Genomic DNA, 13,455 nt, shown 5'->3' on the forward strand with positions numbered 1-13,455 from the left:
AGAGAGAGAGAGAGAGAGAGAGAGAGAGAGAGAGAGAGAGAGAGAGAGAGCGCAATAAAAAGACAATCTGCCCTACACATAAGTGCCTTGCTTAGCCATTATAAAGAATCTTCCTGGCTTTAGTTTTTAATACTGTGCATGCCTTTAATCCCAGCATTCGGAAGCAGAGACGAGCAGAGTTTAAGGCTAGCCTGGTCTATAAAGTGAGTTCCAGGACATCCAAGGCTACAAAGAAAAACCTTGACTGGAAAAACTAAACTAAACTAAACCAAACCAAAACCAAAACTAACCAACCAAAACCAAACAAAATAACAACAAACACCTTTCTTCTGTAGTAGATGGGAACAAATACAAAGACCCACATCCAGACGCCATTCAGATTCAGAGAATGAGAGGCCCTGGAACACTGAGGCCTCCCTCAGATCTCCCCCAGGATGCGGGAGAGAGGAGGCAGAGAGTGTAAGAGCCTGAGGGGACGAGGACTCTAGAAAACAGAGCCCACTGCGTCAACCTGATCAAAGCTCAGAGGAACTGAGGCAGCAGGGGACTTCTGAGCGTGTGAACAACTAGATCTCTTTTTCTTGTGCCATCTCTTGGGCTCTTTTCCTTCTGTTTGTTTTTTCCAATTCCAATGTGTTAGTTTTGTTTTATTATTATCCCTTAGAATCCCATTTATTATGAGAGACAGAAAGGGATTGGACCCACATGGAGGGGAGATGGGAAGGAACTGGAAGGAGTAGAGGGAGGGGAAACTGTAAGTAGCATATATTATGTGAGAAAATTCTATTTTCAATAAAAGGAAAACAAAAATTCAACAAAACGCCAAGAAGGTGACCTCAGAAAAAGCATTATGCATCATGACTAAATAGGCGTCATTTCAGAAAAGCAAGGGCGCTTTAACAGAGAAGAGTCAATTAATGTGATAACACTAGGAGAGGAGCCAAAGAATGCGTGATATTCTCAATATAGTCACAGAAAGTATTTGCAAATCCAGCGCTTTCATTTCTTAAAGAATAAGATAAACTAGGAATATGGAAGAATTTCTATTACTGGATAAAAGGTTTCATACTTATAGAAATTTGAATGTCTTCCTCTAAGAGCAGTACGTCCACTCTGAAAGGCATCGTGATTAGGCTAGGAGTGGGGTGCTCGCCTCTAATCCCTCCTAGCGCTCAGCAGTAGAGGCAGTGGATCTCTGAGGTTCAGGCCAGCCTGGTCTATGTAGGGAGTATCAGGCCTGCCTACTGTTGACACTTTGTTTTAAAAATAAAAAGACATCGTGATTGGAAAGGAAGAGTTAAAATGGGTTTACAGAGGTTGCAGATTACGTCACTCTCTTTCTCTGTATGTTTGTGTGCATGTGTGCGTGTGTGTGTATTATACATATGTGCACATGTAAATATGAATGTGTATATATATACACACATAGATACACACATCTCCATAGATATAATTACTCATTATGTATGTATTTTTGGACAGGGTTCATGTACCCAGGTAGGCCTCAGATGTGCTGTGTTGCTGACACTCAGGCTTCTTCTTCCCTACTGTTGGGGGCTGCCGTGCCCCATTTACACAGCAGTGTTCCTGTGTCTAGCGATGAGTAACCCAAAAGGGAGCTGACATGGCCATTTACAACTAGGAATTGCCTAGGAACTAAACAAACAGGAGTTCTACAGTGATTATCTGAGAAATGCGAATAAAAGTAGCTAAGAGTTTAGTCAGTGAAGATAGCCACATTTTATATCTGGAGCAGTGGTTGTGCTCTCTCCGAGTGCTTTGACCTTTACTACAGTTCGCGTTGTAGTGACCTCCAAACATAAAATTATTTTCATTGCTACTTTATAACAGTAATTTTATATATATATATAAATTATATATATATATATATATATATATATGTATGTATTTTCCAGTGGTCTTAAGTGACACCCCTGTAAAAGGGTCATTTGACTCCCAAAGGGGTTGTGGCCCACAGGTTGAGAACTGCTCATGTAGAGGCAGTTTTCCTGTCACTGTCACACCTCCTCAGCTCCTTGAAATGTAATGAACTTGATTTTCTTTCTACCGAATATTTTCATAAAGTTGATCTACATAGTTATCACAATCCTAACGAAATCAACAGCCCTTGCTGAATATTTGCAGAAAGAAAAAAAATTTTCTAAAATTCCTATGAAATGCAAGGGACCCAAAATAACGCAAACAATCTGAAGAAAGTAAATTACAGTGCTACCACCTGTATAAGCTACAGCAACCAACAGAAGGAGCAGTTGACAGCAGACTTGCATGTGGAGTGGTGGTTGTGGTTGTAAGTATTTGAGGTCAAGCCTTTGAGAGGCACAGTTGTGTTTGATTAATGGATGTTTCTTCATGGGGTCCTTTGTGTAACATTTGTTCTGGACTTCCTGTTTACTTCCAGCCATAAGCATTTCCCTGTGCTGTCTTTCAGTGCAGACGGGGAGGTGAAGCACTGTGTCATCTACAGCACTGCTCGAGGATATGGCTTTGCAGAACCCTACAACCTGTACGGCTCGCTGAAGGAGCTGGTGCTCCACTACCAGCAGACATCCCTGGTTCAGCACAACGACTCCCTCAACGTCACGCTCGCCTACCCTGTCCACGCACAGATGCCCTCTCTCTGCAGATAAGCAGAGTGGAAGAGACATGCTCTCCAGCAGTTTTTTCCTATGGTTTTTATTAGACTACGATGAGGGCACTCTTTCGACGTAGACTGCTTGTTTTGCACAAGTGATTCTGTGAATGTGAAGTGGAGAGGCCAAGCAGTAGCTTGGATTTGGAGAGAAATGAGGGGGCCCAGGGTCTCTGGACTCAGCTGTGCTGCTGCACTGATGGACTAAGCTGGAAGCAGATATTGGTTTCATGGGGTTCAGTTTTGTTGTCAGGCACCTTTGAAAGAAGTTAGACTTGTGGGTCGGCGTGGGGTTTATGTGGAAGCCTCTGAAGAGTCCGTGTCTCCTTGTCCTCAACTTGGAGAACGCAGCAGATTGTAGCTCTGCTGGCAGTTGTTTTGCTTCCACAGTCTCTCCCCTTCCCCCGAATAAGGAGCCGATTTGGCTCTGTGGTAAAATGGGATTTGGTTTGGGGGGGAAAACAACCAAAGGAAAATAGGGAGGTGTGGGATTACATTTACAGAATCTAAACCAAGGAGGCAAAAGACCCCTTCAGTTGATGTTACTTCAATTTCACCAACGTAATTTAGGCTTCAGCATCTTAACCAGCTCCTCCCTCTAAAGCACTGTGTTTATAAGCCAACAAGGCAGCACTGCAGACCAAGGCTATGGGAGGACAGTAGTAGCTGAATGGACACTGTACCAAAACTTGAAAGAAACTAGAAATGTGAGTTTGAACAAACACTACAATTGGTCAGTGTGTTTCCCTCTGCCCTGGCCTCCTCTCTCAGATGAGGAATAGAATATTTCGTGGAGATAGTAAGCTTGAGTCATGAAAAGTTGGTGCTCGTGTGGTGTTTCTTTAGACTAAAGATGTTTGAAACCCTCGTAAGTTGTTTTATGAGTCAAGAAAAGGTGCAATCCAGTACTTTTAGATGGCTTGATATACCAAATAATGATCGAGAACAGCATTGTTGTGTGCGTCCTCAAGTTTAAAGCCTTGCCAAACTATTCAAGGGTTAATTTGCCTTCATCTCCCTTCCTTCTCTGGATAGGGTTTAGGGAGCCATAGTTAGCTAAAGGAGGACTCACGTTTGTGGTCAGAGACCTCAGTAAATCACATGGGCCCGTCACATTACATGTTATTCCATACTGTGGGTGAAGCTTTTGCCAGAAGAAGGGATCGCTTAGCATGGAGTTCAGACTCTCTGGGAAAATAATCCACAAGCTTTCCTATTTGCCCTTTTTGTGAGCCTGCGGTTAAGGCAATATGTATAGCCTGCCCAGCCTGCCCTCACGCTTCCATGGCTGGGATTTTAGGCCATGAGTCTGCTCCATGTGGTTTAAGCCTTCCAGCTAAGTGAAGTTAGAGGAGAGGGCAGGCATCTGTTTCTGGCTTCACAGTCATTTAAGAGTCCAGCTGCTCCAGAGTCAATCCTGGAGCCGTAACAGGCTTAGTATGACTCAGTTGCTTGAGCCCAGAGATGTGCAGTCAGGCACTCTAGATATGCAGCCTGTACTGGGTCTTGGCTCATAAGGCTTACAATCAGGGAAGTTGGAGTTTGGGGGCCAAAATAAAGACGAATATGACTTTCCCTGAGCACTTCCTTTGGTGACAGTGTCTAGAATGAACAACAGTATAGAGATAGGTCAAAAGCTTTGGGTAATGGTTGTCACAGGTGAGGGTAGGGTATGCTATTGCTTTTCTTGTTCATGCTTCAGTATGAAATGAGAGGAAATTGACCACCCTCAGCTGCTGTTTAAGGCCCAGTCTTTTTCAAAATAGCCAGCTTGAAACCTTGCTCAGTTTACCAAGTAATGCCAGGCTACTTGTTGATTGGTATACCTATGTGGCGCTGTACTGACGTTGGACTTGCTGAAGCGGTTATATGCTCAAAATTAGGTGGGAGGAATCCCTCTGGTCCAGCACTAAAATTTTAGTATGTCCTGATGCTGTTTTTTTTTTTTTTTTTAATCTCTTCCAAGTAAGTCAAAATGGAAGAATATACAGCTTTAGTGTTGAACAATGTCCTCACTTTGCAGGCAGACATGGAAGACGTTCAGGAGAAAGCATCTTAGCTCCATACCCAGACTGGACTGTGGAGAACGGCTGTTTTTCAGTCCTACATTCCTTTCCTTTGAACGCTTTTTGAGATCTGAGACTAGGGATCATTTAATTAATTGGAAACTATCCTTTTCTGACAAGTTGCTTCATGATTTATCTGACCCTGAGCTGTGGAAGTGGCATAAAGACCAGTTTCCTAACAGTGGCCTTGGTGTCTGAGGGAGCCATCATGGCTCGGAAGCACATCTTGGTCTTCTTCCCAAAGCTAGCTCAAAGTTTTGTCCCATGATCCAGGCCCTGGGACTGTCTCCTTTGGCATCCTAGCTGTAGTCTCACTGACTAAAGCAGAGGGTAGAGACAGAGTAAACCGTAGGGCACACCAGCCAGCTCCCAGCAGGGAAGCAGCTTGGGGTTGGTGAGATACATTTTTTTTTTTTAAAAAAAAATAAAAACAAAACAAGGCTGTTTGCACCCAACACAGTTCAAGCATAGGTAGGTATTTACGTTCTCATTACTGCTCCAGGAATAGAAGACATCCTATAGCTCCACTCCTAAGACATACAATCTCCAATTTACTTGAGACTCCTTAAGCCACTGTGGTGTCTCCCTTGTGTGCCTTCTCTGCAAGGTACCAGCTCCACCCATTCTCTTCAACTTAAACAGAAATGTATCTGAGCAGGCTCTGATTTCTAGGATGATCTCTACTGCCAGGTAGATCTTTGTGAGGTTTCCATGGCATCATAGACCGGGGGTCCATTCTTGGTCCTTTGCTGCCAACTGCTCACTCTTGACTTAGCTCTAGCCATTTGTGACAACCACCTTGTTTCCTTACAAATCCTCGCATGTAACCTTGGTACTCTTGTTGTTTCTTGTGAAGAATCTATTCTGTTGTCTTTGATGTAATAAAAAAAAAAATCCATGTAGTTTATGTAAAAATAACTGACTCAGAAGGAAGCCAACTGTGTCTTGTGTTGGAACAATTCATAATGTAATTTCTAGACCACTTTTGCAAATTGTTCTTGTCACCAAATGTGTTCAGACATTGCTGTGCAGTTGTGGGGAAGGGGTGGGAGGGAAGGTAAGATGAGAACATTGTTGGGCTTTTTTTTTAAACCTTCTCCAAATGTGGAATGGTCTGGCCAACTTGCTCCAGATGCAATAAAGACAATGCAGTGAAGCTCTTTGTTTTCTTGGCAGAGGGCAGTGGGCTTAAGGCAGGTTCGGGAGGAAGGTAAGATGTTCTGCAGTCTTGGGGGCCATACTGGAGAGATTCTCCCTCCTGTCAGAGGATATCAACAAACCTATCTACCCCGCCCCCAATTAAATAAAAGCCATTTCCTCCCTTTAACTCCTATTTGCGTAAATGCATTTTATTGGTTCTCATGCTCAGAAATAATCATTTTCTCTTTCTCCTCTGGGACTAGGAGAAATGGACTTAGTTTTATAGTTTATCCTCTTGTCCCTCTTCAGGGCACTTTACCCACATGCACGGTCAAGGAATACCTGTGTATTTACCTTGTGTTACACCTTTATTCCCTGCTGTGTCATAAGTACAAAACGTGAATTGTGGGTGAGGTTTAATCCCAAGACAGACAAATTCATCTCTTTGGAAATCTCTACTCGGACAGCATCTCACAGGCATTTTGGGCTAGAGAAAAAGTGGACTATCAACTGGCTCCCTGAGCGTCCTATCGCCAGACCCTCAAACCTGCCTAGAGCCATATAACCCACCTCTTTTCTGTTAAATCACAATAGGTACCCCAACCAACACACATACCACATCCCTTATATATTTTGGATTCTATTTCCTCTCTGGAATCTTTTTTCCACTCAGTTTGATCATCCACATTTTATTGTACAGTTCTAACAGAGATAGCTGCTTTTCTAGAGAACCCAAGTTCAGTTCACACCCTCATGGCAGGTCACATCTATAATCCCAATTCCAGAGGCTCTGACCCACTCTCTGGCCTTTGTCTGTGGCACTGCATGCATGTGATGCAGATATACACGCAAGCAGAACACCCATATACGTACTTCTTGCAAATTCAGGCATCCTCATTTCACTCTTAAACTCCATCTGTATCCACCCCTTATCCCTTTTTTCCACAGCAGGGGCCACATCGATGTCAATTTCCTCACCTGAAATTTCCCGCTATTGCTTGAAACTGTACCCTCTGAAATGCTAAGCAGTCATTGCTTCTGTTCCCTCATTAAACCAACCACTCTTCTCCACACACCACCTAGTTTTCTTCTGACAGGTTTCATTTCTGACTTTTCTAGTCTTCTCACCTTGGGCCTCTTTACCTAAATTTTGCCTCTATCACCAAATTCACCTGTGAGTAGGGCAATCCATTTCTTTTGCGCAGATCTCTATTGTAAGATCTCTCATATTCAGGAGGCAGAGTGTGGTGCTCTGAATGAGAATGGCCCCAGTTGTTGGGACTGTTTGGTAAGTACAGTGGTGTGTGTGTGTGTGTGTGTGTGTGTGTGTGTGTGGCCTTGTTGGAGATGTGTTGTCAATAGAGGTGGGCTTTGAGGCTCCATGGCCCTGCCATATCTGATATTCCTTCCGACTCCTGCTTGAGGACCAACATGTGAGCTCTTAACTCTTACTGCTCCACCACCATGGACTTTAACCTTCTGAAACCATAAACCCAATTAAACACTTGAAGTTGCCCTGGTCAAATGTTTTCTTTTAAGACAGAGTTGGTGCAGCCCTGGCAGCTCTGGCAGCCCCAGAGCTCACTATGTAAACAGGTTGGCAGTTCTCCTTCCTCTACCCAAGTGCCAGGATCAAGTGTGGGCCACCCCTGGCAGGTCTAGCTTCTTTCTGATCGAGGATCTCACTCCCTACTTCATTTTTCCTTTTTTCCTTTCTCACTTCATTCTGTATGGTCCCTGTGTGGTCTTTATCTTATGCAGGTTTAATTTCCGTCTATCTTCTGATAGTCTCTCATTGTTGACAGGTTGGTGCACTATTCACAGGCTTATGTGAACTACTACTAAAGCCTGTCTGTACTACAAAGAAGAGACAATCTAAAGCAAAACCTGGTACCACTTGCTCAAAGCCGCCTTTGAGAATCTGCTCAGACCCATCAGTGTTGGGCACTACTGAACTTGGGTTGATGCCTAAGTATTTCTGTAGTTCCATCATGAGATGTTTAGAGGTTGTACCCACTTCCAACCTCCTAGAACTGTTTCCAGTGAACTGCAAGTGCTTCCTTCCTCCCATCTGCCCCCTTCACCTAGGCTATGGTGCTTCTGACCAGATCCCGACGTGAGAAAATCATTGCCCCCTTAGTCATCCTGTGATATTCCGGGCAATAACCTATGGTCTGTTTTCAGGACCTAGTGCAGCAAATACAAAACAAGAAGTTACAGAACTATCAGAAATGAATAAGGCAGGTGTTCCAGATGGAGCAGAGCTCTTGGATCCAGCAAGTCTAGCTTTGAAATGCCTGGTTCCCTGTCCTGTGATGCTAACTCTGATCATAGCACCCAATGTTCCAAAACGGAAGTACACCATACACAGCCCTAGCTGTTAGCCATAGCTTTTATGCAGCAAAGCTCCAGTTCATGTTGCACAGGAACTTGTTACTGTCAATCTAATTTTTGCAGGTTACTGCCTTCCCCACACAGAATGACAAAGCTGCAGAAGCCCAGAAGTAGTGGCTTTTGTTTCTAGGTCTCCCTGTATCTTTCTCAGAGGCAGGCATTAGATTATGGGGCAGGTAGCATAACTATCAGTTCAGGAATTTACAAGTCTGGCCTTACTTTACTACACAGAATCTTCCAGGTTCCTGCCATGATGTTACCTCCTCTTACCTACCCGTGGGTCCCCTGTAAGTTTTCCTCTCAAACACTACCAACACATATAGTTCTAATCACTCAGGGTCGCTCATTGTAATATTCAGCAGAAGAAATCTCAACCTATAACATCCCAGGAACAGTCTGTCACTAAATAAGTAGGCAATTCCATTTTCCTTTCATCTGGCCCTCTTAGCACTCTAACATTCCTCTCTTGGATCTTGTGCTCTAGAGTGGGTATTACTGTGTGGACCTTTTTGCATGCTAGATAATTCTACCACTGTGCTATACCTCCCAACCCCTTGCCTTTAATGTTGTGCTCAGGGGTGTCATTGTTGATAAAACATAGCTCTCATTTCCATATATTTTATTACCTTCTGGATACCCCATATATATCTCCTAAATACACCTGAAGTTGAACTCGTCACTTCCTTGTATGTTTTACTGGCTAAGACACAAAGTTAGGTAACTAAAATTTCTAGAGTCAGAGGTCCAAGTTCTAATCCCAGCTCTGTCCAAACTGCATTGGCTTGGGCAGGAAAGCTCATGTCCTTAATCTACCAAGCAGGAATATTAATGGCCACAAGCCCTCACTTCGTGCTCCATTACATATAGTCTCTGGGCTGGCCCCTGCTTGCTCCTTTTTGTACTCTTAGAGCTATGCAGAAGGATGGTAAGCCACACTCTGCCCTCAAACTGCCAGACCTAGCTCCTCTGAACATAGAAGGTTTATGGCCATTCTTTCCTGAGCTACTCCCTACGCTTATACCCAGAAAGCTTACTGTCCAGCACCCATTTATGCCTGAGTTCAGAGACTTCACTATCTGAGTAAATCCAGCTGGGTTAGGCTCCTTTCCCAAGAGTGGAAACACAGTCATTACAATCCTGTAGCAGAAGGCCCCAGACCGAGAGACTTGTCTATATGACCAATGGAAAGAAGCAAACAAAGGCCAAGTGGTTTCCAGGAGGGTGTATTACACAGGTGAGTGCAAGGAGAGCAAACAACTGCTATGTTTGCTTTAAAAGCTCATCTGATGTCAGTGCTAAGTCCTGATGCTCTTGCTGGCTCCCAAGTTCTTGGCTTCTCCAGAGCAGACTGGGCCGGGTTTCTGGGCTCAGGTGGTGGGCTCTGCATGGAATGTCCTGCCTCCTGTTGCCTGAGGAACCGGGCACTTCGGTGATGCTCAGGGATGGGTCCTCTTTCTCCATTTGCTCACATTCAGACTCCCATAACCAGTTCTGGCTGGGGACCTCAAGAAGCGGATGGGTCAGCCCAGGGACACTTGGTGTCTGTGGCTTCTCTTCCTCAGGAGACAGGTTCTTAGGAACCTGAGTTGGAACTGTGGTTTCCAAATCTTGGGAGTTAGCTGGTTCACCTGTCCTTGTTATCTTCTTGTTTGTGGATGCTCGGTCTGGACCCTCAATAAGGAATTTCCAGGACCATGTCCCTGGCTTTCCAGGGGTGGAGGTGGCAGCAGAACAACTGGTAGGGGTGAGTTCTGAAGAGCTGGGATGAAGTGCAGCTAGTGCCTGTGTGTGGAGCTGCCGTGCCTCCCAGCAGCCTTCAGAGTGGATGGGGCTTGTGGGTCCAGACCTGCTCAGGCTAGGGGCCTGTAAGGAGTTGGTAGCTTCCTCAAAGGCTTGTGGCCTCCAAAGCTTCCTCTGGGAGAGCCCAGGAACTTCTATTCTATTCCCTGTCAACAGGCTCGAGAGTACAGGACCCCGGTTCTTTAGATCCCTATGCAAGAAAGTGTCCTCTTCCCTACCCTCTCCTGAACCTTTAGGGAGTAGATTCTGGCTTGCTTCTGGGTGGGGGGACAATCTTGGCTCCTGGGTGGCCTGGCTGTTCTCGGGCTCCTCATCAGTGTCATCTTCTGAGGAGTCTACTTCCCTGATAGCTTCTTGTTTTTGCAATGACTCTCGGCGTTCAGCTCGGTCCTGCCGTAGGGTCCCAAGGGCCCGTGAAGGAGCAGGCTGCAGCACCCCCTTTCCTGGAAGTGGTCCTTTCCCAGATAGCACACTTCTGGTTCCAACTACCTCCAGAGGGTTGGCTTCCCTGGGTGTCAGTTCCTTCTTCAGCTCTCCGTGGGGCAGGTCAAGACTATGCTTTCGGGAAGGCGCTAACTTCTTCTCAGCAGCTGCTAGTGCAGCCGCAAGCTTCTCAGCAGACTGCACCCTCTTAAGTAGCGGAGAGCGGGGTGGCTCTGCACTCTTGGGCCGTGAGAGCTGCCTACCTAGTGGAGGAGACAAGTGAAGCTTGGTAGGAAAGGACTGAGACCCATGGCCAGACAAGGGTGATGGGGAACGCTGAGGGGAAGCTGCTGCTGCTGGTGGAGAAGGGGTATGGGCCAATGGTGACAGTGGGATGCTGCCTGCTGACTTGCGCCTTGGCGAGCGGTACTGGCGTTGGAGCTTGGGTGCCAATCCATGAAGGGAGCTGGGCCGTGTATGTCCGGAGCCAGCAGGAGAGCTGGGCACACTGGAGCTGGGAGAGCTGCTCTGTGATGAATTCCCTCCTACTTTGGACAGTTGCATGGGTGGACGGACAAACAGAAAACAACACATCAGTGTTAGCTGTTAGAAGTGACGGGTGGCAAGGCAGAACTTCGCTTTAGAATGCCCAGGACTGTTGTTCACATTACACTAACTGGTGGACTACAGTCCATTTACTCAACCCCTCACCGCCTCACCCACCAACTCCTCCCAAGACACCTGGATTTAGAGTTGGGCGCATGGGAAGCAGATGGCTAACGTTCACCCCAATTGCCCAAGGGATGGTTTCTGATCTGCAGGGGAACCCCTGTACCTGAGTGCACAGTATCTGGGGCTACCCGGTAGCCCTGAGGAGGAGATCGGGGAGAGAGGCTGTGACTGTGTGTGGGAGAGCAGGGCCCACTCTCCCCCGATGACAAAGAGCGGTTAAGGGAAGAAAGGCTGCGGCTGGTGTGTAGCAAGGAGGCCTGCTTTGTGATTTTCCGGAATAGGGAGCTTCTTTTTCGGCTGTAGAGATAAGGGGACATCATACTCTAGGCCGGATCAAACGTGGGCATCCTGGGGTAGACCTCTGGACCAAGTCTGTCTCACCTTTCTTGCCCCTCCTTGCCCCGGCTCCTTTTGCTCCTTCGGGCCATCTTGGCTTTAGAGCTGCCCTTCCTGGCTGGCCCCACTTTGATGGATGTGTTCTCCAAGGGAGTTGTTGAAATTGATACCTTGTTTCCACTCTAGGGCGCCAAGCAGAAAAAAAAGGTAGGCAACTTTGGCTGGGCCGGTGGCTGTTTTCTCCTTTTCTCCATTTAACCTTATTCTTCCTGAACCACAGGTCAGTCTTTGTTCTTCCACACCAACATGTAAACAAGCGCTATTTCCCTCACAGGACAGAAAATGGTTCCAAGGGGCACTCCAGAGTAGTCAGGAATGGGAAGACAGCAGTACCTCTCCTGTCCTGACATCAGTCTTACTTGCAGTTTAGAAGGGTTTGAGGTTTGGCCAGCAAAGGTTAATTAGCACATGGAGAAAAATCTCCTGTTTGCACATTCAAATTCTGCATGTCCTTATATCTACCCTTAATGCAACATGTACGTGTGCCCAACCTCCCACTCCCCTCATGGCGAGCCCAGTCAGACACCACAGACACTATTCCCACACTAACCTTCAGAACCAGCTCCACCACTTCCGTATGGACCAGCCCGTGCACGGGCTCACCATTGACGTGGGTGATGAGGTCACCCTGACGAAGCCCTGCTTCACTGGCTGGACCACCGTCCTCCACATGCTGCCTCAGGAAGAGAAAAAAAAAAAAAAATATATATATATATATATATATATATGTATGTATGTATGTATGTATGTATGTATATAAAGCTAGAGGACAACAGCCCTTCCTGGCCAGACATACCCACACCATATGGTGTACAGTGTAGACATCTGAGTCACCCATGTAGACACGAATGGCCCGCAGGGTGAAGCCATACTTCTTGCCAGCTCGGTGGATGATGATGGGAGGCCTCAGGCTGCCGAGGGCAGGCAAGAAGTCCCTGCTTGGAGAAGAGTCCCTGGATGATGGGTTGGATGACTGAGAGTGTGGGGACATGGGGCTGGCCAATGGTGAACAGGCATGGTGCTCTGGAGAAGCAGAAACCAAGATTCAGTGATCAGAGGTCTTGACACGGCCATGGTCCCGGCTGGCCCAAGCTGTTGATCCCAACCAGCTCCCCGTCATGGACGGAGCTAGGGCTGAGGGGCTCTAGGTTGGAATGCAGGGGATGGGAAGAGCTGGGTGGAACAGCACTCACATGTGTAACAGACTCTGAACGCCATGAGCATTCATGCATCAGTCGTCCTGTGCACTTATTATATATATACAGCCAGTTACGATTCTTCTACATGATTGTACATGAACACATCCATGTACAGTCTCAGGACAATGTGGTCACGGTGAAGAACCTTTCAGCATTGTTGACTTGAACATTACTAGCTCTTTGCTCCAAAGCCTGCACTTCTGCATCTACAGCCCTGCCCTCTGATCCCCTTACATGTACACTGTAGATAGCAACACCCATCTTCAGGGACCTCTATCTGCATGGGAAGGAGGTGTCTCTCAAATACTTACCTGCTTTACACACATGCACCGGCAGACCATGTCCTTCCTACGGATTTTATCTTAGTTCCCTGTTGGCCTTACCTGAAGGAATGAGGAGGGACAGGGCTGTGGCTGAGGCTGACTTGATCACTTTGTTGACAGGGCGAGTGGTGCGCTTCTCTATGGAGTCCCCAGAGAGCAGCCGGTGCCGGGCCCTACGCACAGCTAGGTCACTGATGGCTTTGGCTGTAGCTTCCTCAGCTAATTGTGGGGTCCCACGGCCTCGTGTCTCCATGGCTGTGGGTCCAAGTCAACAAAGAGACCTGTGATTCAGCTCATCCTCTCCCTGTAGTGTACTCCAGCCCAGGCCTCCC

General features: G+C 46.6%; 2 protein-coding genes across 5 annotated transcripts in view; one reads left to right on the forward strand and one right to left on the reverse strand.

Annotated features, from left to right (window-relative positions):
* Pik3r3 (phosphoinositide-3-kinase regulatory subunit 3) overlaps positions 1-2,813 on the forward strand; it is a 69,473-nt gene extending 66,660 nt beyond the window's left edge. The window contains exon 10 of the mRNA XM_032899661.1: positions 2,450-2,813. Coding sequence (XP_032755552.1) covers positions 2,450-2,648 — 199 coding nt within the window. The 3' untranslated portion in view covers positions 2,649-2,813. The remainder of the gene's footprint in view (positions 1-2,449) is intronic.
* A 6,644-nt stretch (positions 2,814-9,457) lies between these two features.
* Positions 9,458-13,455, reverse strand: part of Mast2 (microtubule associated serine/threonine kinase 2) — a 140,607-nt gene continuing 136,609 nt past the window's right edge. For 2 of the 4 annotated variants that reach the window (XM_032899649.1, XM_032899657.1), the window contains 6 exons: positions 13,184-13,378; positions 12,398-12,624; positions 12,152-12,274; positions 11,587-11,723; positions 11,309-11,502; positions 9,458-11,018 (listed from right to left, as the gene is read on the reverse strand). In XM_032899649.1, the coding sequence (XP_032755540.1) occupies positions 9,511-11,018; positions 11,309-11,502; positions 11,587-11,723; positions 12,152-12,274; positions 12,398-12,624; positions 13,184-13,378 (2,384 nt within the window). In that variant the 3' untranslated portion in view covers positions 9,458-9,510. Of the gene's footprint in view, positions 11,022-11,308; positions 11,503-11,586; positions 11,724-12,151; positions 12,275-12,397; positions 12,625-13,183; positions 13,379-13,455 lie in introns of all 4 variants that reach the window. The other 2 variants (XM_032899653.1, XM_032899646.1) reach the window with 1 other exon arrangement.

This window comes from Rattus rattus, chromosome 1 (genome assembly GCF_011064425.1).
Source record: "Rattus rattus isolate New Zealand chromosome 1, Rrattus_CSIRO_v1, whole genome shotgun sequence".
NCBI classification, from domain to species: Eukaryota; Metazoa; Chordata; class Mammalia; order Rodentia; family Muridae; genus Rattus; species Rattus rattus.